This window comes from Arabidopsis lyrata (assembly GCF_000004255.2).
Source record: "Arabidopsis lyrata subsp. lyrata unplaced genomic scaffold ARALYscaffold_7, whole genome shotgun sequence".
In the NCBI taxonomy this organism is placed as follows: Eukaryota; Viridiplantae; Streptophyta; class Magnoliopsida; order Brassicales; family Brassicaceae; genus Arabidopsis; species Arabidopsis lyrata.
Window position 1 is genome coordinate 4,688,235 of NW_003302549.1, and position 23,982 is coordinate 4,712,216.

General features: G+C 33.7%; 5 protein-coding genes and 1 long non-coding RNA gene across 8 annotated transcripts; 3 read left to right on the plus strand and 3 right to left on the minus strand.

Moving 5' to 3' along the window:
* Positions 1-2,942: 2,942 nt before the first annotated feature.
* Positions 2,943-4,113, plus strand: LOC110226688. The gene is made up of 2 exons (XR_002330627.1): positions 2,943-3,220; positions 3,719-4,113. It is a non-coding gene; the product is annotated as an uncharacterized LOC110226688 (long non-coding RNA).
* Positions 4,114-5,966: 1,853 nt separating this feature from the next.
* LOC9305442 (probable mannose-1-phosphate guanylyltransferase 3) lies at positions 5,967-7,383 on the plus strand. The gene is given in 5 exon segments (XM_021019137.1): positions 5,967-6,032; positions 6,113-6,178; positions 6,283-6,468; positions 6,470-6,523; positions 6,604-7,383. Coding segments are annotated over 5 exon segments (960 nt in total). The 5' UTR covers positions 5,967-6,017; the 3' UTR covers positions 7,243-7,383.
* A 198-nt stretch (positions 7,384-7,581) lies between these two features.
* LOC9303413 (putative cyclic nucleotide-gated ion channel 9) lies at positions 7,582-11,102 on the plus strand. Of its 3 annotated transcripts, none has more exons than XM_021018600.1 (7): positions 7,582-7,807; positions 8,212-8,315; positions 8,450-9,057; positions 9,160-9,372; positions 9,464-9,774; positions 9,868-10,216; positions 10,299-11,102. In XM_021018600.1, exons 3-7 carry the CDS (start codon positions 8,479-8,481, stop codon positions 10,968-10,970), a joined length of 2,124 nt encoding a protein of 707 aa, XP_020874259.1. In that variant the 5' UTR covers positions 7,582-7,807; positions 8,212-8,315; positions 8,450-8,478; the 3' UTR covers positions 10,971-11,102. The 3 variants fall into 3 exon arrangements, with proteins under 3 accessions (XP_020874259.1, XP_002867341.1, XP_020874260.1); XM_002867295.2 differs by having other exon boundaries at positions 8,469-9,057; XM_021018601.1 differs by having other exon boundaries at positions 7,588-7,807; positions 8,212-8,219; positions 8,462-9,057.
* LOC9303414 (gamma-glutamyl peptidase 3) lies at positions 11,081-12,459 on the minus strand. Its single transcript, XM_002869325.2, has 3 exons — positions 12,002-12,459; positions 11,448-11,777; positions 11,081-11,336 (listed from the first exon to the last, which is right to left on the minus strand). Exons 1-3 carry the CDS (start codon positions 12,344-12,346, stop codon positions 11,241-11,243), a joined length of 771 nt encoding a protein of 256 aa, XP_002869371.2. The 5' UTR covers positions 12,347-12,459; the 3' UTR covers positions 11,081-11,240.
* A 128-nt stretch (positions 12,460-12,587) lies between these two features.
* LOC9305443 (gamma-glutamyl peptidase 2) lies at positions 12,588-16,339 on the minus strand. Its single transcript, XM_002869326.2, has 3 exons — positions 15,438-16,339; positions 13,049-13,372; positions 12,588-12,828 (listed from the first exon to the last, which is right to left on the minus strand). The coding sequence occupies exons 1-3, from the start codon at positions 15,939-15,941 to the stop codon at positions 12,715-12,717; spliced, it is 942 nt and encodes a 313-aa protein (XP_002869372.2). The 5' UTR covers positions 15,942-16,339; the 3' UTR covers positions 12,588-12,714.
* A 2,254-nt stretch (positions 16,340-18,593) lies between these two features.
* LOC9305444 (gamma-glutamyl peptidase 1) lies at positions 18,594-21,824 on the minus strand. The gene is made up of 3 exons (XM_002869327.2): positions 21,311-21,824; positions 19,186-19,515; positions 18,594-18,881 (listed from the first exon to the last, which is right to left on the minus strand). The coding sequence occupies exons 1-3, from the start codon at positions 21,620-21,622 to the stop codon at positions 18,771-18,773; spliced, it is 753 nt and encodes a 250-aa protein (XP_002869373.1). The 5' UTR covers positions 21,623-21,824; the 3' UTR covers positions 18,594-18,770.
* Positions 21,825-23,982: the final 2,158 nt, after the last annotated feature.

The following is a 23,982-nucleotide window of genomic DNA, read 5'->3' on the forward strand; positions in this document are numbered from 1 at the left end:
ATTGTATCTCGTGCGTTATCAGTCTTGGCCGCATTGTCACGCCTGATGCCTCCCAGGAAACAGAGTCCTTCCCGATTCCAATTATAAACCCAGAAGACTTGTCCTTCCATATTCCAAATTTCATGTGAGTATTATTGGATCTCTTCGAAGAAGGCTTTGAATTGTGTAATTCCGGTTTGTTGAATGTATTGAGTTGATTCAGAGATTCCTTTGTGTGATTAGAGAAACTGAAGTAATATATACTGAAATAGTGTTGTGCTAGTAATACTTGTTGATTCTCTCATGTATTCAGATTACAGTAGATCATCTGATTATATTTGTGGAGAATGAAGGCTCTTATCCTCGTTGGAGGCTTCGGAACCAGATTGAGACCACTTACCTTGACCATGCCTAAACCGCTCCGCTTGTGGATTTTAATCTCGGCAGCCCCTGTGCTGGAATCATTCTCTACTTAGCCCCCAATATAAAAAACATATGTTTACTTAATTATCTACATATACATTTTTATAGTACTTTTTTCCTTTAATTCTTTTGGATCCGGGTTTGACCCGGGTTTTATTCTATTCGGATCTTGGATTAGCAATTTAAGAGATGTTGTCTTAATTTCAAACTAATAAATGAAGCCATGTTGTCTTAATATCTTTCATATTAATGACCCTAATAAATAGCCGATTTTAATGGAAAATCGTTTTCATATTTATGCTCATAATAAATGTCCAGATTTTAACAATATATACATATATTATGAAATTATAAAGAAAAAAACGTATTTATTTTTTTAACAGTATATATATATATATATATATATATTATGTCAATAAATTTGTTTAATATTCTAATAATAAGCTATGTCATTTTTCTTTTACAATAACAGATTAAATATAGGTAATTGCCCATTTAAATTGCAATAAATTTAAAATCAAAATAACAATCTACATATATATTTTTGCAGGGTTTTTTTGCTTTTAATAATTTGGATCTGGGTTTTACTCGGTTTTACTATATCCGGATCTTGGATAAGACATTTAAGGAAATCTAAAAAAACCGGTCATTAATGTAGATAATTACACATATATTTCGGTATAAGCATATTCCAAAAATCTCTCCCAAATCAAAGATGTTACGTTCAAAAATTGTTGCCAAAAATCTCTTGCTTTCCTTCTAAAATCTCTACCATTGGCTGTCATCCCAACTAATTACTCATAATTATCTTTCCTATATTTCTTTTTTTTTTTAGATTTGCAAGAAAATTACTAATTCCAAAAATAAAAGATTTTGAAGATATTGTGTACTTGATCAGCAAGATTTTAGGATCTCACTCACCCAAAACCCTATAGTATTCTCAAAACATTATAAATACCTTTCATTAGTCTAATAAAAACTCACCAGTTTTACAGAAAATGAGAAATCGCAGACGTGATTCAATCTGTACGGACTCCGGGAAGAGCTAGGAGACAGTGGTGAACCGGGATCTAAACCTCGCCGACGATGTGAAGATGGTGACGAGGAGGAGATCGTAATTCTTTAGGTTTCGATTGGCAAAACAAGACGATCGGCGATCCAAAGCTCCACCGCCTGAAACGCAACATCGAATTGATCACACCGAATATCTTTAGATTTCGGATATGCTTTTCCGGTGGTAGCTTCAAAATACACGCCGGGAACTCCTTGATACGCTACACGGAGAGTAGATCCATGCGTTTTGCTGCAGCTTTGAAGAAACAAGGCTCAGATCGACGGAGCCGTTACTATGACCGTTAACGACGGTGACTTCATCTGCTAAACCACCGATGATTGAGTTTGAACTTTCCGTTTCTAAGTTTTTCATTTTGGGTATATGAGAGAGTTGAATAAAAACAAATTGGGCTCTGTAGGTCTTTACAAAATTGGTAGACATGATTCTTTGTTATTGGGTTCTAATACTCTATGTGTTTATTTTTTCATTATGTGAACTAATGAAAGTTGCATACTTAAATTTTTTTTCATGGCAGTTCTAAACATATTATTTTTAATATTTGTGATTATATAACAATAATAGGTTAGTGTTAATTACATGGATCATTAAGGTTTGAATAGTGATAAAATAATTAGAAATACAAATAAAATAACAAGGCCGGTGCAAAACTATTAATTAAGACCTTAATTATCGGATCAGTTCAAGCTTTAACCCATGTCTTTTTCTGAAATTGCTAAAAATAAGTAATGTTCTCAAATAAATTCAAATATCAAATCTTCATAAATACATTAAATACGTAAGATTTAAAATTATGGAGAAATCTTTTCTAATTAAATTCAAAAATTTCTAATTCAAAAAATTCTAATTCAAAAATTTCTAATTGATATATTTAAATTTTTTGGCTTTTGTTTGCCCATTTAGCTATGGTTTTTGAGTTTTTATAAAATAGTTTTAAATATTACGGGACGAATTGAATGACACGGGTTTGGTTAGGATTGATATTAATATAAATTTAAAATATCACTAATACATCGCAATAACACATATTAAATCCTCATTTTATTATTTAAAATTTAGCATACGGTATACCGCAGGTAAAATCAGTATAAGACGGGTTAAATCAGCATCTTATTCAAAATCAGACAATTGAATCTATTGTTTTTATACTACGTCTATCTATAAAATTTCAATTTTTGTAATAAAATTTCGTCTCACGGTGTATTATACATTTAAATTAAACAAAACAATAGTATATATCTATAGATTATCTTAAAATAAAATTTAATAAATTTTTCTATTAAAAATATAGACCCGCGGTACACCGCGGGTTAACATCTAGTTTTTATTTAGAAAAATAGTAAAAGAAAAATAAAACTGGACTTTTCGACTTATTTACTGACCCAACCTTATTTTGGATCTAGATCCATATCAGTTTCGGATTTTTTATCCCCAATTTTGAAACCTAAAAACTCTAATTTTTTTTTCTTCTCTCCACGACACTCTTTCATCTTCTTCATCTTCTTCATCTTCTCTCTATTGGAGACCGGAGACTAGAGTCGTCAATACGACAAAGACAAAGCTTTCGATCACTTTTCGTCTTCTTCTTCTCTCTTCTTTCAATTCCGTCGATACTCTTTCGTTTTCTTCTTCTTCCCTCTCTTGTTTCTATCGATCCAAAGATCCATTCTCTTTCTTCTTCTTCGTGAGAAATCCCGCCGTGAATCCGAGGAATCCGCCGTGAGAAATCATCTATGTCTTCTCTTTGTAAGATTTCTCTTGGTTGATCCATTTTTTTCGATTGATTGTTTAATTGGTTTGATTAGGGTTTGATTTTTCTTTGAAGGTTTAATAGGGTTCGATTGATTGTGTTGGGTTTAATTAAGGTTTGGATTTGTTTGAAACAGATTGATTATGGATTGGTTTTCGATTGAATTTGGTATTTTTTTTTCTTTGAGGGTTTAATAGGGTTCTATTGATTGTGTTGTGTTGGGTTTAATTAAGGTTTGATTTTGTTTGAAATAGATTGATTGAATTTTTTTTTTATGATTATAATTCGGATTTAATGTTTACAATTTGGATTTGAATTACAATTCGGATTTGAAATTGTCTCTGTTAATACCCATTATGACTAGTTGTATGATTACAATTTGGATTTGATGAATTTGTTCCGTATAGATGATTTATGAAATGAGTTAAAAACTAAAGATTATGAGATTGTTTATCCTTTGAATGTTTGATATTGAATATCATGTGTTGTTGTAGGTACTAATCACAATGATTAATTAGAGGAGAAGGATATAGTTCTAGAAGGGAAAGATTATCTTCTCCTTGGAGCAAGAGAAGGCGAGAGAATCGGAGCAAGAGAAGGTGAGGAAATTGGAGCAAGAGAAGGCGAAGGAGATGGAGCAAGAGAAGGCGAGGGAACATGAAAAGATTATGAAGAAGTGTTGGTGGTTGGGTTATTAGATACAATTGAGTTCGGCTTGTATTTTGGTTTCTGATTTTGATGTATAAATCTAAACGTTTAGGTACAACTGGTACGATCAGGTACAACTATGTTTCTGGGTTTATGTTTTTTGATTATGTATGAATCATTGAATCTGAATCTAACTATGTATGAATCTTTTAATCTGAATCTTAATATTTTTATGTATGAATCTATGTATTAAATATAATCTAAGAGGTTTTGAACCAAAAAAAAAAAAAATCTAAATTAATCAAAAAATCTGACAAATATGTAGGTTTGTAAGGGTTTTGGAAAAAAAAAAAAAGTGAATCTAGTTGATATTTTGGCATACCTGGCGCCGTTATTTTGAAAAAAATCTGACAAATGGCATATCTGGCACCGTTATTTTGAAAACAATTATTAAATAATAGCTCAAATTTGTTCATAGTTGTACAGTTGTACTCGGTTGCACATTTTTGCTCATAAGTGTACAATATAGAGATTTTAGTAAATCTAGTTGTTATCTACTATAATTTAATTTTTGTTGGTGGAACCGATGGTATTGCCTCATAAAAATACCATTACTTTGTATTTGTGCATTTATATTTATCAAAATACAAGTATTTCAAAAATTTATAAAATTTTAATTCAAATCTACAAAGTAACCATGAAAGTATAAGGTTGTTAGTGTATGAATGTGAGATTTTGAGTAAGAATTTCAGTATTTTTAAAAATTATGAAATATTTTGTCAAAAACTTGTTGTGTAGTTTCATTGCCATCGTGTATGCATTTTTTAAGTTTTTTTTTTAATTTGGTTTTAAATTTTCATATTATATAAAATTCTGAAAATTGGCTAAGGCATTTGACCTTAGTTGTACCTGTGGTACTTAGTTGTATCCAGACTGACAAAATTTGCACAAATACGAGAAGAAAATCAACCATAGTTGTACATGCTAAAACTTAGTTGTACAACACAGAACATATAAGTTTCACAAACAAAACCAATATAAACAACATCGTTTCTTAAATTGACCTAATAAATAGCACTGAGAAATCAACCTTGGTCCCCCGCATCGTCTCCATCATCGTCTCCATCGTCTCCATCAACGCCCAAACCGCTCGATCCATGCGACCTCTTCTTACGTCCTCTTCCTCTATGTTTTCCGACGGAGGGGAATCTTGTTTCTTGTCTTCTTCCTTGTTTTACCTCATAATCTGGAGGATATGCAAACAGTTGCATTATCTCCTCAGGAAGAACACATTGACTATTATGGGGAACCGGATAAATTGTCCTCGTATACGCCAAAACCTAAAGCTCGATCCAATAATACTTTGAGCACAAATCATGTGCCCGAAGATCGGGAGTATGACTGAATTCCTTTTCATTGTCCCTGAAAAAAACAGAGAGAAAAAACGGCCTATAATTTCATAACTTTCGTAGCAGACCATCAACATAGTTATACACATTTGTCCCAGTTGCACCAAACTTAGGGTTTCCGTAAATATTCTACTTAGTTGTACCCAGTGGTTTCAGTTGTCCCAAATCTGCAATCCTAAAATATTTCAACAAATAACCCTATTCAAGCTACGAATTCAACTTAATCATACTACACTAAGAAAACAAGTATACTTACCTTACAGTATGGTGGGAATAGAAGAAGAAGAAGAGAAGAGATATGTCTTTGGAGATGCAAGCTTTAATGGTGAGCTTCAATGGTAGATGGAGAAGAAGAAGAAGAAGAACGCTGGAGCTGCAACGTCGGAGCTGCTGAAGAACGTCGGAGCTGTTGAAGAAGAAGAAGAAGAAGAAGAAGAAGAAGAAGAAGAAGAAGAAAAGAAAGTCTCGTAGGTTTAATGTCGTAAAAGGTGAGACATTTGATAGGTTTGTTTTTTTAATGAGAGAAGAGAGAAAAAGTTTTTGATTGGTTGAATAAAAAATGTGTTGGTATTAAATTAAATGTAGAATTAAAGGGATAAGGGGTAAAGTTGGTTTATGGAAAAATTGGGAAGGAGAAGGGGTAGTGAGAATAAAGAGGGGTTTTCCAAAAATTGATTCACCCCAAAGGGGCTAGAGAGATTAAAATCCACCGCTTGTTGATTTTGGAAACAAACCTATGATTTTGCATCAGATAGGTTATAGCTTCTTCTTCTTTTTGTATTTGCTCAAGTTTTGGCAGTTTCCTCTCTTCTCATTATGATGCATTCGCAGATTGAAGCTCTAAAAGCTGCTGGAGTGTCTGAAGTTGTATTAGCTATCAATCACCAACAACCAGAGGTACATACATACATTGTCCTTAATAATGTCGATATATAATTGATGATTTCCCATGAAATTATTCATCCTCCATCCTCCTTGTGTTTTTCTTTTGGTATTTCTAGGTCATGTTGAATTTTGTGAAAGAATATGAGAAGAAGCTAGAGATCAAGATTACATTTTCCCAGGAAACTGAACCGCTTGGGACAGCAGGGCCTCTAGCGCTGGCTCGGGATAAGCTGGTCGATGAATCAGGCCAACCCTTTTTTGTACTTAACAGCGATGTTATATGCGAATACCCTTTGCTTGAAATTGGTCGAATTTCACAAGACTAACTGCGCTGAAGCTTCAATTATGGTGACCAAGGTAATAAAAAAAGAGAGCATTTTCTGCATTTTGTAAATTTGAATCATTCATCTGTTAATAGCATTTTCTGATATTAACAGGTTGATGATCCTTCTAAGTATGGTGTGGTGGTTACGGAGGAAGGTACAGCGAGAGTTGAAAGTTTTGTAGAGAAACCGGAACATTTTGTGGGGAACAAGATTAACGCTGGGATATACCTCTTGAACCCATCAGTTCTCGACAGGATTGAGCTGAGACGGACTTCCATAGAGAAAGAGATATTCCCTAAGATAGCTTCAGAGAAGAAGCTTTACGCGATGGTACTACCTGGTTTTTGGATGGACATTGGTCAACCAAAAGATTACATAACCGGGCAAAGAATGTACCTTAACTCCCTAAGAGAGAAAGCTCCGCAAGATTTGGCTACAGGGGATAACATATTCGGGAATGTTCTTGTGGACAAGAGTGCGGTTATAGGAGAAGCTTGCTTGATAGGACCTGATGTGGTAATTGGTCCGGGATGTGTGATTGATTCAGGTGTAAGATTGTTTGGTTGTACTGTCATGCGCGGTGTTTGGATCAAGGAACACGCGAGTATCTCTAATAGTATCGTGGGATGGGATTCGACTGTTGGTAAATGGGCTCGGGTTGTTAACATAACGGTTATTGGCAAAGATGTTCACGTCGCCGATGCAGAGGTTTACAACAGCGGGGTTGTTATCGAAGAGCAAGGTCTGTGAAACCCGAGCCTAGTAGTTACAATTTAAAACATTGATAAACCATGATCAAAACAGCATTAGACATACTTAAACATTAATCCTCTTTAACTCTATGATAAATCGGTTAAAAATGGTGTATTTGACTCCAATGAAGAACGTTTTCAGATCCATATCCCTAAGCAAGTTGTGTATTTTTCTTTCGTAAAAAATTTGGGACATTCTTTATAGATAAGGCGTATGTTTTTTAAACACCAAAAAGTGATTTATTAATAGACTAAACAGTAGTTAGGTGTATGTAATGTTTAATTAACGTTGAGAAAAAATGAAAGACGTGACGGCAGAAAGAAAGAGAGCGAGTGGACCCGACCCGGACGGCACGGAGACACTTTCAGTTTCTTCTTCTTCTTCTCTTCTGTCTTGTTTAGTTCTCTCAAAATCAATAGAGTATTTTTTTCATCTCTGAAACGACTTCGTCTCCTCCCACACCATTGTCACTTTCTTCTTCTTTTTCATCTTCACCCTTGTTGTCTCCTTCTGATTTTGGCTTTTAACTTCTTTCTACCGTACTTGTCTTTCTTCCTCTCTGGTATATCCTTACATTTCCTAATTTCTTAGCCAATTACTGTTTGGAATGATCTTAATTTTGTACTTGTCAATTCCTTGATTTTGGTTGGCACTTTTTTCTTTTGAGATTGTCTCGTTTTGATGCTGAAACTCAAGTATTTATTAGTTTTTTCGTTTGTACCCTTTTGTTGATGTTTTGGTTTGGGGAATAAATGTGTTTCCTTTAAACTTTTTTTCCGTCAATTTGAGTTCTCAGGTCAACGACAATGGATGAATGAATGTTCTTAACCCATTAACCAAAAATGATTTTGAGAGAGATTCTGTAAACAAAGACCGCATTTTTGTTGCTTGAGTTATTGAATTTTGGTTCTTAAAATGATCTTGGATGATAACTCTTTATTTTATTTTTCTTCTTTGTGAAGACAGGTTTGGGATTCATGAGTTGAGTCACAAGTAAAAAGCATGTTAGACTGTGCCAAAAAAGCAGTGAAATCACAAGTAATCAGTGGCCATCTCGAGAAATTTGTAAGGTAACTCTCATTATTGTATATAGTTGATCGAAATAAGATTTAACATGATGATAACATTTTAGCAGATTTAGATATTGTTTAGCCAAAAAGACCATTCCTTTACTTCAGGTTTGAAACTAAATGGATATCTTTAGTTTATTTTGTTCTTCACAGGTTGGATAGTATGGATTCTAGGTACTCTCAGACTTCTGATGCTGGTCTTAACAGATGCACTCTCAATTTACAAGGACCAACACGTGGTGGTGGTGCTCAGGGCAACAATGTTTCTTCTGGTTCCTTTAAGAAAGGATTTAGAAAAGGCTCTAAAGGTCTTTGGTCTATAGGAAGATCAATTGGTTTGGGGGTTTCACGAGCAGTTTTTCCTGAAGATCTTAAAGTATCAGAGAAGAAGATTTTTGATCCACAGGACAAGTTTCTTTTGCTCTGCAACAAGCTGTTTGTTACTTCTTGCATTCTCGCTGTGTCTGTGGATCCGCTCTTCTTGTATCTTCCTTTTGTTAAGGATAATGAGAAATGTATCGGTATAGACCGGAGATTGGCTATCATAGCAACAACACTGCGGACAGTGATCGATGCGTTTTATCTTTTTCATATGGCTCTTCGGTTTAGAACAGCTTTTGTCGCCCCTTCTTCTAGGGTTTTTGGGCGTGGCGAACTTGTGATCGACCCTGCACAGATAGCAAAACGGTATTTGCAGCAGTATTTCATCATTGACTTTCTCTCTGTGCTTCCGCTTCCACAGGTAATAACAGAAATGCTCCCCTCAGTGTTCTCTTATTTTCTATTATTTTTTTTGTTCTCAAACTTTGGTGACGAGTTTATGTTATTTACTGGGTTTTTTCAGATTGTAGTTTGGAGATTTCTTGGCATCTCTGGAGGTGCAAGTGTGCTGGCAACAAAGCGGGCGTTGCGATCGATCATTTTACTTCAATATATTCCGAGATTCATTCGGCTGTATCCTTTGAGCTCAGAGTTAAAGAGAACAGCTGGTGTTTTTGCTGAAACTGCTTGGGCTGGTGCAGCTTATTACTTGCTACTCTACATGCTCGCAAGTCATGTCAGTACTTACTATTTTTGGTACCCTTTCCTCTTATATCCTCAAAAAACTCATTCATAACTCTCTTGTTTTGCCTTTATGTGTTTATCAGATTGTTGGGGCTTTATGGTACTTATTGGCCTTAGAACGCTATAATGGATGCTGGAGCAAGGCTTGCGGTAATAATAGCCTGGACTGTCAAAGAAACTTCCTGTTTTGTGGTAATGAAAATATGGATGGTTATGCAGCTTGGTCTACCATCAAAGATTCTGTTCTTCAAACAAATTGTCCAGTTAATACAACCGATAATCCTCCTTTTGATTTCGGAATCTACTTAAGAGCCCTGTCTTCTGGCATTGTCTCATCTAAGAGCTTTGTCTCTAAGTACTTCTTCTGTTTATGGTGGGGACTTCAGAATCTCAGGTACGTAATTCTAAAATCATTCGTCTTTTCTAATAATGTCATTATAATAACAAGTCTCTGATGGATTATTAACCTCATTGATGTCAAATGCAGCACTCTTGGTCAAGGGCTTCAAACCAGTACATACCCTGGAGAGGTTATATTCTCCATAGCACTTGCTATTGCTGGACTTCTTCTCTTTGCTCTTCTTATTGGAAACATGCAGACTTATCTTCAATCCCTTACTATACGGCTTGAAGAAATGAGAGTAAAAAGACGCGACTCAGAACAGTGGATGCATCATCGAATGCTTCCACCGGAACTGCGGGAACGAGTCAGACGATATGACCAGTACAAATGGTTGGAGACACGCGGAGTTGATGAAGAGAACTTGGTTCAGAATCTCCCAAAGGATCTGAGAAGAGATATCAAACGCCATCTCTGTCTGGCTTTGGTTCGGAGGGTAAGTTGAATCTTATTTTAAAAGCCTTTTTCTAATTTTGATTCATAAATGAAACCATTTTGTTCCTTTTTTTCATGGAAAGGTTCCATTGTTTGAGAACATGGATGAGAGGCTGCTCGATGCAATCTGTGAGCGGTTGAAGCCGTGTCTGTACACAGAGAGCTCTTATTTGGTTCGGGAAGGAGACCCGGTTAATGAGATGCTCTTCATTATCCGTGGGCGGCTTGAGAGTGTGACCACCGATGGCGGGAGAAGCGGTTTCTTCAACCGCAGTTTGCTTAAAGAAGGAGATTTCTGTGGGGAAGAGCTTTTGACATGGGCACTTGATCCCAAATCCGGTTCCAATCTACCATCCTCTACCAGAACCGCAAAGGCTCTAACTGAAGTAGAGGCTTTTGCTTTGATAGCCGATGAGCTCAAATTTGTGGCTAGCCAGTTCAGGAGACTACACAGTAGGCAAGTTCAACACACATTCAGATTCTACTCACAACAATGGAGAACTTGGGCTGCTATTTTCATACAAGCCGCGTGGCGACGATATGTGAAGAAGAAGAAACTTGAGCAACTCAGGAAAGAAGAAGAAGAAGGAGAAGGATCAGTTACTAGCATCAGAGCGACGTTCCTGGCTTCAAAGTTTGCTGCCAATGCACTTCGTAAAGTTCACAAGAACCGTATTGAAGCAAAGTCTACTAAAGAACTTGTGAAATATCAGAAGCCTTCAGAACCTGATTTCTCTGCTGATGATCCTTGTTGACCAAATTTTACAAAAAATACTAATGTCTATGAACGCGAATAACTTGTATAACTCAGATTGAATTTTATTGTTTGATTTGTGCTGCTACATTAAGATAAAGAAAAAGCTGGTAATATAAATCATTATTTGTGATTTGATTGTTTTATATGCGTTTCTTTCTGTTTGCTGAAGATAAAAGATGAAAGATATTGCAGGTTCACTGAGAGATACATAGTTTGATAGGTTAATTGAGAGATAACATAGTTTAATAGCAAACTAAACTTGCTCGGATCAACCTTTCAGGAAGTTTTTGCAGAGTTTCTGCCATAGAATCCTGTCTGGTTGCGCAGTCTCCATCGTACTCTTTGCCTTATCCGCAAACTCTTGCTGAAAAAAAAACCAAAAATCAATCACATTGCAATTCTCGATATAGTTAACTACATTGAGGATCATAGAGAACACTCCCTAAAATAAAGATCATAGAGAAGGAGAACAAACCTCCATCAGTTTCATATTAAGAACACGGTCGACGATCTCAAACAGAATCTCTTTGTTATACTCAGGATGCCCTTGAATGCAGAAAAAATGATCTCCAATAGAGAACATCTCAACCTCGCAAACCTCAGAAGATGCAAGTAATGTAGCAGACTCAGGGAGTTCCAACACTTCATCCTGATGGCATTTTATAATGGCTAAAGATGCCGGTACCTCGCCTCCAAAGTAACCGCGTAGTTTTTCATTGTCCTTCGCTATGGTTATGCTTCTAAGTCCCATATCTACACCTTTGAGAGCCCTTCCTATCTTCCCACCTTTGACTCTAGTAATAATCTGGCCACAAGAACAGAGACAATCCAGAACAAAGAAAACATTCATCAAGAACCACTCTCATCGATCAACAATTGAAATGCTCAGTGATTCGATTACCAAATTCAAGGTTTTTGACTTATAATTCCAAATTCAAGCAAATGAGCTAAAATGTGATTCAATCTAAACCCTAAGAATCGAAGCAATCAGATCCAAATCAGAAATTGCAAGATTCAATTCAAAAGAACCTGGTGGCCGAAACAGATGCCGAGGACTTTCTTCTTCATGTCGTCAAGTTTCTGACAAACCTCACAAAGCTTAACAATCCAATCGACGTCTCCGAAAGCATCATGTGGACTACCACTGATAACGAAACCGTCGTACTTGTCTAAATCCTTATCGTCGGGAAAGTCGCCGTCGATGACTCGGAATAGATCCCATTGCTCACCTTCATCGCCGAAAGTCGAAACGAAGACATTGAAGTAACCACCGTAAGTCTTCTTCACGAACTCTGAATCACACGTCGCTAAAAACAAAGCAAACCTCTTCTTCTGCTCAACCACCACCATCTTCTTCTGCTCAACCACCACCATCTTCTTCTTCTTCTCAGAGATCACGGAGAGAGAGAGAGAGAGATTCGGAGAATGGAAAATGTGGTTAGAGCGACGGAGAGAACACGATCCAACACGCCAAGTGAGATTTTTTTTTTTTTTTTCTTTTGTTTTTCGGTAGTGAGATGTTTGTTAAATAAAGAAACCAAAAAAAAAAAAGGTCAAATATAAAATTGGATAAAACGAGAGACTTCAATAAATAGCTGTCTATAAGATGAGAACTCCACCGATTAATTTACCTAAAAGTTTATTTTTTCTTTTTTTTTTTCTTTAGTTTAGCTTAAGTTTAGAATCACATTTATGATTTTACAGAGTTTTTTTTTTTTGAAGAAAAATTATGAACGTGGAAATTAAACCAAGTGGGTTCTTCGTCCTTTGAGAAAATTCTTGCAAAGCATGTGTAAACGCTGCGTGTCTGGTTCAATCTTCTCGATCGAGTCCTTTGCTTTCTCCACAATTTCCTCCTACATATTTTAAGTTATTATTTTTTTTAAAAAGAAGCATTTTATAGATTCCTCACCTTTAGCTACTACATAAATAACAAATCGACGAAAAAAAATAAAAAATAAATAACAAATCATGAACAATGGAGTTATAAGTGGGGTAGGAGAATATTTTCCCAAGGGTTGGGACATAATCTATAATTTAATAAGATCAAAACCAGAGATAGACATTTAAACGAACCTCAATAAATTTGATCTTGTGGACACGATCAATGATCTCAAGGAGAATCTCCTTGTTATACTCGGGATGACCTTGAAAGCAAAGCAAGTGATCTTCTACTGAGAATATCTCTACGTCGCACTTTTCCGAGAATCCAATGACTATGGCCGACTCAGGAGCCTCAAGTACTTCGTCTCGATGACATTTTATGATCGACAATGACTCGGTTTCATCGAAGTAACCACCTGGTTTGATCAAATCTTTAACGATCGTTATGTTACCCAGGCCTAGGTCTGGTCCTCTACGAGCCCTTCCCACTTTCCCACCTCTTATTCTACATATTATCTAAATCCCAAAAAAAAAAAAAAAACAATTAACAAACGTAAGGTATATTGTTTTGAGGATTAGTAAACACCATGTGTAGATGTAGATGAAACTAATTCAACTAGCCAGCTTCAATTGTTGATACATCTATTATATAGACATACATAGTTATTTCTTTGATAAATATATATTCGTACTAATATAGATACAACGAAAGAACTTATACTTATCCAATGCATCATTTACTTTCTGTCTGTAATATTATCTGAGTGTAAACTAAGGGGGGTGTATTGAAGAAAGAATTTAGAGTGATTTGAGTTTTAATAAGTTTTGAAATGATTTTGGTGAATTTTGGTGAATTAGGAAATTTGTTATTAAAATTCTCCCAAATCCCACCTACAACCATGAGATTTGGATGTATGAATTTTTAACTAAGATATTCTCTGAAATCCCACCCAAAGTCACTCAAGTCACTTCAAATCCACAACTTAAAATATTTCCAATAACAGTGGATTTGATTGTAGATTTTAAAATCACTAATCCAATAACACTTGATTTTAGAAAAAATTTTAGAATTCATGTTTGAATAACATAAGATTTAAAATTTTAATACAAATTATTTCAAATCCTCTATTGAATACACCCCCCTAAAAATTCAAATGTTATTACAGTCTCACTCTTTTCCATTTTATGTTAAAATTTTCAATTTTTAATTAAGGATATTATTTTCAATATATAAGTTCACAAATAAAGCATGATGATTCTAATATTAATTATGCAGTGTTATTTTTAAATTTTAAATTAATTACTTTGAATAAAACTAGATTCATCTAGTCGAGCACTAGTCTACAACATAGCTTATGAAGTTAGGCAAAACAGTATATGTACATAGTTCGAATTTTTAAAGAGAACTTTAAGAAAGAAAAACACACCTTAGCTAAAAAAAGAAAGAAAAACACACACTAACACGCACATGCATATATTATATATATAAAGAATTTACCTGGTAAGTAATTAAAAAACTAGGGAGACTCACAAAAATGCCCCTTTTTTAATACCCCTTTTCAAAAATGCCCCCTTTGGATGTCCATTTTTAAAAATACCCCTTTTATGTTCAAAATGACTAAATTACCCTTCTTTTAATAAAAGATATCATAAATATATAAGAAAATATAACAAAATTAGGTCCACAAAATACAAAATATTTTTTGGCGGGAAAAGTGATCCCCCAATTTTTCCCGCCAAAACACTTGTAAAAATTTGTAAAACCTTTAAAATACCTTGTAAAATTTTCCCGTAAAATTTTTTCCCGCCAAAAATTTTTTTTTGCGGGAAAAGTGATTCCGCAAATTTTTTGGCGGGAAAATTTTTGGCAGGAAAAATTTACAAGGTATTTTAAAGGGTTTTTACAGGGTATATATAAGGTTTTACAATGTATTTTAAAAGGTTTTACAACGTATTTATAAAGTATTTATAAGATATTATAAGATTTTACAAGCTATTTTATAAGGTTTTACAAGTTATAAGGTTTTACAAGTTATAAATACCTTATAAAACCTTATAAATACCTTGTAAAACCTTTTAAAATACATTGTAAAACCTTACAAAACACTTGTAAATACTCCGTAAAACCTTTAAAATACCTTGTAAATTTTTCCCGCCAAAAATTTTTCCGCCAAAAAAATTTCGGCAAAAAAATTGCGGAATCACTTTTCCCGCAAAAAAAATTTTTTGGCGGGAAAATTTTTTGGCGGGAAAAATTTTTACGGGAAAATTTTACAAGGTATTTTAAAGGTTTTTACAAGTGTTTTGGCGGGAAAATTGCGGGATCACTTTTCCCGCCAAAAAATATTTTATATTTTGTGGACCTAATTTTGTTTCAAATAAGGGTAAAATGGTCATTAAAAATTAAAAGAGGGCAAACTTAAAAATGGACTCTCAAAAGGAGCATTTTTGAAAAGGGGTATTAAAAAGGGGCATTTTTAACAATTTCTCAAAAAACTATACATTTCCTAGGTTATCCAAGTAGACGATATTTTAAATAATAGAAGAAGAAAAAAAACATTGGATGATATTAATATCAAACCTGGTGACCAAAGCATATGCCAAGAATTTTCTTCTTCATCACATCAAGTTTTTTGCAAACAGTGCAAAGCTCAATGATCCAATCCTCTTCTGTGAAAGCGTCATGTAAACTCCCGCTAATGACGAATCCGTCATACTTCTCAAGATCGTCGTCACGAGGAAACTCGCCGTCTATCACACGGAAAAGATCCCATTGCTCTCCTTCGTCTCCGAAAGCTGACACAAATACGTTGAAGTAGCCTCCGTACATCTCCTTCACGAACTCAGAATCTGGCGTGGCCTGAAATAGAGCGTATCTTCTTACCTGCTTCACCATTGTGATAGGGAGAGCGTGAGAGAGAGAGATAAAGATGTTATTGATGATGAGAGGATTGAGAGATGTGTTAGGGCATATATGTAGGAGTAGGAGGTAGACACTTTCGGTTTGGTCTAAAAGAACCGGTTTTCGGTTTGGTCTAGTGAGCAAATTAATTAGTTTTGGAATATCCCAACAACTGAGATCCATTTTATCTTGAGGTATAGAAGGAAACTGCAGGACAACAATTAGGTTTTCCTATTTTTCTTTTTTTGATAAAAAAAAACAGTAGGATTTATCGCTTTATTATTGTTATACCGGTTTAAATTATAAGATATGTGATTAATTGGTTCGATCCATTTTAATTCCTCACGTGTTTTCTGGCCATTATATTTCATGGCGACGTGTATTTGGGCATTGATTCTTTGGCTCTGACTTTGTAGAAGAAAAAATTTTCTTCTAACTTTTTCTAAGCCTACAATTTTTATAATTGTTATCAAAGAATTCATTTTTGTTTTGGAAGGAAACTTCCTTTTGCTTAATATTAGATGAAAAAAATCTTCTCACTTCCTCCACTTTTTTCTTCTATTAATGTAACAGTCAGAACCTTTGTGAATCATAATCGTAAGTGGATATTGACCGTTGATGGACGTTGGAAAAAAAGAAAGGGTGGATAGATGCATTTTATCACGACAGTAATGGATTGGATTGGTATTTAAAAGGCAGAAACAATGTAGATTTGTTCAATCTCCCTCTCTTATATACTAGTTGTTGAGTGTTGCATTAGCATGATAAACTTATTACTAAAAGAATGTCATGTACATTTATGTGAATGAATACCTCAATTAAATGTCACCTAATATATATTAAAAAAAAAAATCTGTCATGCGCATTGCTTAGCCTCTTTTTTTTTCTTCTGTTCGTGGTTTTTGTTTGAACTTAGGGTAACTGAAAAACCATGCATGACTACTAAAAAAGTAAAAATCACATGTTAAAGAAATAATTACATCACCAACTAATAGAAAAGCAAAATGAAGGACGCAGGTCGGGGGTATAAAATAAGTGTCCTCTGTTCGTCAGAAAAGGTTTTGGTCCTAAAACATTTTGGACTCATACTGAGCTGTTTCTTACACAAAATTGTTTGATTCTACTGTTCACGTGCATAAAAATATACTTTCAAATAAATTAAGATAATTTAAAATTGCTATTTAGCCTGGATATAATTTAAAATATCGGAAAAAAACAATCTTTAATAAATAAAATTGAATAGACATTGGTTACGAGAAGAAACATGTTTTTTAATATATACTTTTTGAGGTGAATTTTTGACATATGGCGAAGATAAAAACACAAAATAATCTTGCTGACAGAGATGAAGTTCGGAGGTGCGAGCACCTCGTCATCTCTGTAGGAGCTCCTAGTAATGGGTTATGGGTAAATAAGACATACCGCAAATTTACATTTATGTCAAGTAAAATGTAAATTGGGACACATCGAGAACTCTATTACAATACAAACTATTGTGCTAATCGATCTTGATCTTAAATAAATAAAAGCATCTTTTACTTCTTAATTTATAGAAAGTGGAGAAGGAATATTGTTCTAAAAATCTACTTTTGGTAATGGTCTAAGATTACACTCTACAGAGTTATTACCATGAGATTACAACTCTTCATGCATAAGTGAAGAATCAAATGACTTTTCAACAAGTAACTAAAAGTGATCTTTTTACTCTATCACGAATCTCCTCGGAGATGTATTGGAACAAAAGAATTTGGAAGATTTTGTAAAGTTTTGTGGAATTTAAGAAATTTTAGATCGACTTTGAGAGATTTAAGTGCGTGTTTAGAATATTTAGTGGAACTGTAGATCTTTTATTAAATATATATATAGTATTGTGACTTGGTGAGATGTAAAGGAAAAACTTTATGGTGATTCTGCGAGAATCTTGCAAGTTATCGAAATCAAAAACCGATGTTATCGAATAAAGCTTAAAAATGGGTTTCTGAAGAGTAGAGCTAAACCATTCACAATCACTTCAAAATTGAATTGACCTTTAATCAATCGTTTCGCCGCTGGTACAGTGGTATTCGTCGATTAGTTTCAGCGTTTAATGTATCTATTCAATTGCTGGAAGTCATTCGTTCTCACAAACTAATTCTTGTATCCTTTTTAATCTTCAAATAATTCTGTAGTTTAGAGCGTGAAACCCTCTTTTATGAGAGTGAAGAACAAAAGCCAGTGATAATATTATTTCTACAATATTTTTGTGAATTTTTTTTTAAAAATCATTTCCAAATAATACCTTTAGAGGTGTGACTTTTTCATTCATATTTTCAACTAAAAAGGTATCTAAATCTCCCACAATCAGTTTTCACTATTTTATAGAAATTGTTTTTGTTAAGTTTAAATACCATTGGATTTGAATATAATTTTTATAAATCATTAATTGAATAATAAGAGATTTTGAGTTATTTTGAATGATTTTACAAAAACTTCAACTTCAACCACATGAGATTTGGGACGAGATTTTATAATTACAAGTTGAATAATAGGTATTTTTGAAGAAACAAAAACCAAAATCTTTGTTCCAAACTTCCAATACATCCCCTAGACAACAAGGCCTTTTTTCCAAAGGTGGTTTAGGACTGAAGGATTCCAATAAAGTTTTTAAAGTAGTATTGTTTTGTTTGTTTAAGCTCTTGTATATAACTTTTTTTATTGATTAATAAATTTAACATTTCAACAACAAAAAAATTACTTTTCAATAAAATGTATTATTCGTAAATCAATTTATTATTTGAAAAATATTGAAAGAAGAGATTTCTTTATTTCCATTTTATATTTGACAAATAACAGCAATTATGGTTTTAAATAGTTTCTTCTTATTCATTTATCATGGCCCATGGGTATAATAACACACAAATAAGTCACGCCGAGATTAATAGGTTATACATTAATCAGAAACAAAGCAAGATAATAAATCCATAAATATTGTTCCAATATGACAGGAGCCAACTTGATAATTTGGAAGTAAAACTAATTAGTTGGAACTCTGCCTTTGAGGAAGTTCTTGCAAATCGTTTCCCAAAGTTTCCTGTCTGCTTCCCTGTTCTCCATCGTTGCCTTAGCCGCATCAGCAAATTCTTGCTGCATATTTAATTTACAATTTCTTAGAAATATTATAGATTTTGTTCTCATTGATATTTTTCATTCGATTCCAAAACAATTATAATGATCATAAGTTTATACCAGCAAGGCAACAACATGCCACATGCAAGTGATACTAGCTATGAGGTGTACTAAATTGAAGTGACTAACCAACACCCTAATTTATAATATTCTAATTCGATCCGGTGAATATTTAACCCAAAACCCACCCATATAGACTATATCCAAATTCTTATATATTTTCTTCTTCTGTAAATTAAGGGAAAAAGAGAAATAAACCAACCTTGACGAAGCCTTGAGCAAGAACACGATCAACAATCTCGAAGAGAATCTCTTTGTTATACTCAGGATGTCCTTGAATACAGAACAAATGATCCTCAATTGAGAACATCTCCACCTCGTAGTTGGTGGAATAAGCTAGCACTTTAGCAGTTTCCGGCAGCACCAACACTTCGTCCTGGTGACATTTGATGATCGCCATGGTGTCAGGAATCTCGTCTCCGAAGTAACTTCCCGGTGTAATCGCATCCTTCACGATGGTTATGTCTCCAAGTTTGAGTTCTGGTCCCTTCCTTGCTCTTCCGACGGTTCCTCCCCTTACCCTGGCTATGATCTAAAGGAAAATTCGTTTTCAATTAGAGAAATGTTTCTTAATCAACAACATGCACTATGTATTGAGTCTAACTTGGAAAGCAAGACAGCGGACCAAGCCCGTGAAGCCCGTAAAGCCGAAGTCAAAGAATATTCTAGATATCCTATTGTGATAAGGATTAAGAGATTTAGAATATTTACTTATTCATGTTTATCTATTTCCTATTCTAATTAGGTTAAACATAAGTTAGTCTCTCTATATATTGTGTATCAATTCTATTGAGATCAATAACACAGAATAAAGAGTTTTCCCCTAAATCCTTCTCTACTTTCTACATGGTATCAGAGCAGTCGATCCTTGTGGATCAAAGTTAAAACGTTTCCGCATTAGACACTTTGTGTTCTCATCTTCAAAAGAGATCATGGAGAAACTCACTGGAGGTGACGACGTTGAAGACGGCGAGGAAGCCGATGAAGATGATGATGACGTGGGGTTAGGTGTTTAAACATATTTCTTAATTAAAAAAAATAAATCGTTGGTGTTCTTAGTTAGTTTACGTTTTGCTTTTATGGTTTTCAAGTTTATTTAGTTTATTTGGGGTTTCTCTTTTAAATGAGTTTCTTTTATTTGTTACAAGAGGCAGAATTATTGGGAGAGTTTTATGTTAGGTTTCTTGGGATATGATTCTTAAGTTTTAGTATTTCTGAAGTTTGTTAAGTATTTTGAGTTTGGTAATAGTTTTACCATTACGGGGGAGTTTGGTTATAGTTTAACCATTAGTATAGTTTATTGGAACGCTCATGTTTTTAGGTCATGTTTAGTCCGAGTTATGGACCATCCAAGTAAGGATGATTGTTTGTGGAGCAGCATAATTTGCGCCCACGGGATGTATTCCCTTTTACCAAGACCAAAGACGAGCAAAAAAAAATTCCACCCCTATTTTCAAGATTGAAGTTTTTACCCTGAGGCGTTTGTTGACATGATTTGTCCGTCCTCAACATATTGTCCACGACATACGTGTTCCGCTTTGTGATTGCAAAGTTTGCGTTTTGCGTACCACGTTTGTCGTGCGGGGGAGTATTGAGTCTAACTTGGAAAGCAAGACAGCGGACCAAGCCCGTGAAGCCCGTAAAGCCGAAGTCAAAGAATATTCTAGATATCCTATTGTGATAAGGATTAAGAGATTTAGAATATTTACTTATTCATGTTTATCTATTTCCTATTCTAATTAGGTTAAACATAAGTTAGTCTCTCTATATATTGTGTATCAATTCTATTGAGATCAATAACACAGAATAAAGAGTTTTCCCCTAAATCCTTCTCTACTTTCTACACTATGCAGTTTGAATCATTCAAATGATACCGTAACACTAATACAAAGTTACAAACCACAAAAATCAAGTTGAAAATGACTCATTAATCTTAAGAAGAATCCCTTGTTCTAATAGATCCTAATCTTTATTGTCATGCTTATTGAATACTCCACTAGCTAGTTCATTTATTAATTAATGACCCATTCATCAAAAACAATGTAAACCAAGTTGTGTGATTTACTTTGTTCATTTAACGGAAATGACCCCCTAATTCATTCATAAATTGGAATGTATCCTTTAACTTTTCACTCGAGATTATGCACAAAATGGGTTCAATTTAAGTAGATCTTTAGAAACTTTGCACTAAACAAAAACAGGGGATGTCTGTATACCCATTAAATTCACTAATAAAACGCTCCACTTTAAACCAATAATTAAAATTTAATTAACAAAAAAAATCCAAATATTTATATAGGGACTAATAATAGAAAAAAGAAAAGAACCTGATGACCAAAGCAGATGCCAAGAATTTTCTTCTTCATCTCGTCGATTTTCTTGACGATATCACAGAGCTTAAGGATCCAATCATGATTCTCAAAGGCATCGTGAGAGCTTCCACTGATAACGAAGCCATCGTATTTCTCAAGATCTTTCTCGTCAGGAAACTCACCGCTGACGACTCTAAAGGAGTCCCAATGCTCTCCTTCATCTCCGAACGTTGTCACGAACACGTTGTGGTATCCTCCGTAAGTTTTCTTCACGAACTCTGAGTCCAAAGTCGCTAGAAACAGAGCGTATCTTTTTTGCTCCACCATTTTTTTTTCTTCTGGCTGATGAAAACCACAAAGATTGATTGATTAGGAGAGAGATAGGGGAAAGAGAGCAGTGAAGAATAAACAACGTATGTATGTATGTATGTATTTATATGTGATTGGATTTGGTGACCTACCTACTGGTTTTTAATTTTTCACGTTTTATGTAACAGTTTTTTTGTATATATTATAGTATTAATTTTGTTCTTTTTTTATTCAGGAAATTAGAGGAAAGCAGTGGACGGCAAACCGTTGTTGACCATTCGTTGATTTATCTAGTTTGAACATGGATATCATTTACATCAACATTACATTGATCGTCGACAATAATAATAAACAAATAATGGTATCACCAATCAAAAGCAATTAATGACGCGCATTTAGTTTACTAAGTATTTCATATAATAATAGCTCAAAACTTTTCTTAAAATCTAGAGAAGTTAGTTTTGTCATGACTTACGGAAAATACCTGAGAATGTATATCATGTATTCATGTGATTTAAAAAGATAATATTTAAACTAAAAACTTATAATTGGATAAAATTATATAGTTTACCTTTTTAATGTATGTAAATAACTATCTTGGATATATTATACAAGTTTGACCACATATATACATTCTTCAATATATTAAAAAAAATATCTAAAATAAATTGTAGCGTTTTAAATAAGTAATTTTATGTAATTTGAGTTTATGAAACAATTAATTACCATTTTTATTCACCAAATATGTTAAAAATTCTAATTAACTTTGAGAAACTAAAAAAAATTTACACAAAATCCTTAAAATCTGCTGTCTAACTAAGAAGAAAGACAAACATAATAAAATTTTGTTATTAATGACTTTTCTTGACTACATGGGGAGTTAACTTTGGGATAAAATAGAACTGGAATTTTGAAATCTTATTATCTATTGTTTGGTTGCACGCTTTTGACCGAGGATTGAAGTATCAAACTTAAGGAAAAATGCATCAACGACGTCACTTTGATTTTTTCAGTATCATCGCTTGACCAAAACCATTATATATATACGTCGGTTCGTTTTTTATACTTTTGCGCAACTATATTTGTCTTCTCTAAAAAGTTCACTCTACAATTATACGTTTTTTTTTTTTTATCATTTTTATTCTGAACAGGTTCGTCGTGCTTTAAATAAATTCTTGCAGTGATATGCACATGGTTGATTTAACTTACCCCTGTTGTTCCTGGCAAATGGTCATAATCAACAGAACGACCAAAATATTAAGGCCTTGAATGGTGTAAGCGGGCCGAGTGGAGCAACTGCTTCTTTTTTTGGACTGCTTTTAGAGTTACCATTTAACAGTTTTTATTATAAAAGCAGATCATTATTAAAGTAGTAATAAAATTAAATGTGAACCACAAGCAGATCAAATACGTGAACAAAATTCTTGCACACAAGCAGATCAAAGGAACGCTCGTGTATAGGTATGTTCCAAGCAGATCACCCACATCTTTTAATTATAGTATTATTTATTAATGATTTATTTGTTCATAATAATTTTATATTTTTCCTATTAACATAAGTATATCAAAACTAAAAATCAATTTATTCTAATAAATACACCAAGATATTTATTATTATTTTTTATTATTGTTTTCATGGTTTTAAGTTATTAATTACATTAATATTTGTACGCTAACTAATAACTTGTAATGTGTAATATATTCATAAAGATTTTAGTAATCAGTATAAAACACATCATTTATAGTTTTACTAATATAATTTATGTATATTATTTTATTTCACAAATAAACAATAAATTATATGGATTTATGTATGTATTATAAGTATTTCATTATAATCTAATACATTAAATTTACTGAAACATAGTAATAATACTAATAAATATATTTTCAGGTATAATTCAAAATATTAGCATAATATAATTAGAAACATACATAAAACATATTTATAAATAATTTTAATTTATGTAGAATATTTTATTTAAAATTAACGTTTTTATAATATAAATATTTTATCTGTACCGTCTGATCCGTTTTCACCATTCAACACATATTTTAAAGCGTTCGAACCGCTTGATCCGCATTTGTACCGCTAGATCTGCTTGATCCGCTTTTGTTCTGTTTTGCACGCCTGATCCGCTTGATCCGCTCCGCCCGATACGCTTTCTCCATTCGGAGCCTAAGGCTTGTAACCGAAAAAAAAAAGTAACGCACATTTGACTATTCCTCTGCCGTTTCAAGAAGGGCGTTCTCATTGTCAATTTCGCTGTTTTTTAGTTATAGAATATTGTGGTCCAAGTATATGAACAAACTACAAAGATGAAATTCGAATATAGTCCATAAACTCGTCCGGTTACGTACATAACTACATATCTACT

What these genes read in the sequence shown, in the direction of transcription:
- LOC9303413 (XM_002867295.2), top strand. Translation starts at nt 8,248, where the DNA reads ATGTTAGACTGTGCCAAAAAAGCAGTGAAATCACAAGTAATCAGTGGC. An exon ending in CATCTCGAGAAATTTGTAAG is followed by an intron (nt 8,316 to 8,468) that starts GTAACTCTCATT and finishes TGTTCTTCACAG; the next exon opens with GTTGGATAGTATGGATTCTA. An exon ending in GTCTGGCTTTGGTTCGGAGG is followed by an intron (nt 10,217 to 10,298) that starts GTAAGTTGAATC and finishes TTTCATGGAAAG; the next exon opens with GTTCCATTGTTTGAGAACAT.
- LOC9303414 (XM_002869325.2), bottom strand. Translation starts at nt 12,346, where the DNA reads ATGGTGGTGGTTGAGCAGAAGAAGATGGTGGTGGTTGAGCAGAAGAAG. An exon ending in GCATCTGTTTCGGCCACCAG is followed by an intron (nt 11,778 to 12,001) that starts GTTCTTTTGAAT and finishes TCTTGTGGCCAG; the next exon opens with ATTATTACTAGAGTCAAAGG. An exon ending in TTAATATGAAACTGATGGAG is followed by an intron (nt 11,337 to 11,447) that starts GTTTGTTCTCCT and finishes TTTTTTTTTCAG; the next exon opens with CAAGAGTTTGCGGATAAGGC.
- LOC9305443 (XM_002869326.2), bottom strand. Translation starts at nt 15,941, where the DNA reads ATGGATCTCAGTTGTTGGGATATTCCAAAACTAATTAATTTGCTCACT. An exon ending in GCATATGCTTTGGTCACCAG is followed by an intron (nt 13,373 to 15,437) that starts GTTTGATATTAA and finishes TTTGGGATTTAG; the next exon opens with ATAATATGTAGAATAAGAGG. An exon ending in ACAAGATCAAATTTATTGAG is followed by an intron (nt 12,829 to 13,048) that starts GTTCGTTTAAAT and finishes TAAAATATGTAG; the next exon opens with GAGGAAATTGTGGAGAAAGC.
- LOC9305444 (XM_002869327.2), bottom strand. Translation starts at nt 21,622, where the DNA reads ATGGTGGAGCAAAAAAGATACGCTCTGTTTCTAGCGACTTTGGACTCA. An exon ending in GCATCTGCTTTGGTCATCAG is followed by an intron (nt 19,516 to 21,310) that starts GTTCTTTTCTTT and finishes ATTTTCCTTTAG; the next exon opens with ATCATAGCCAGGGTAAGGGG. An exon ending in TTGCTCAAGGCTTCGTCAAG is followed by an intron (nt 18,882 to 19,185) that starts GTTGGTTTATTT and finishes TTAAATATGCAG; the next exon opens with CAAGAATTTGCTGATGCGGC.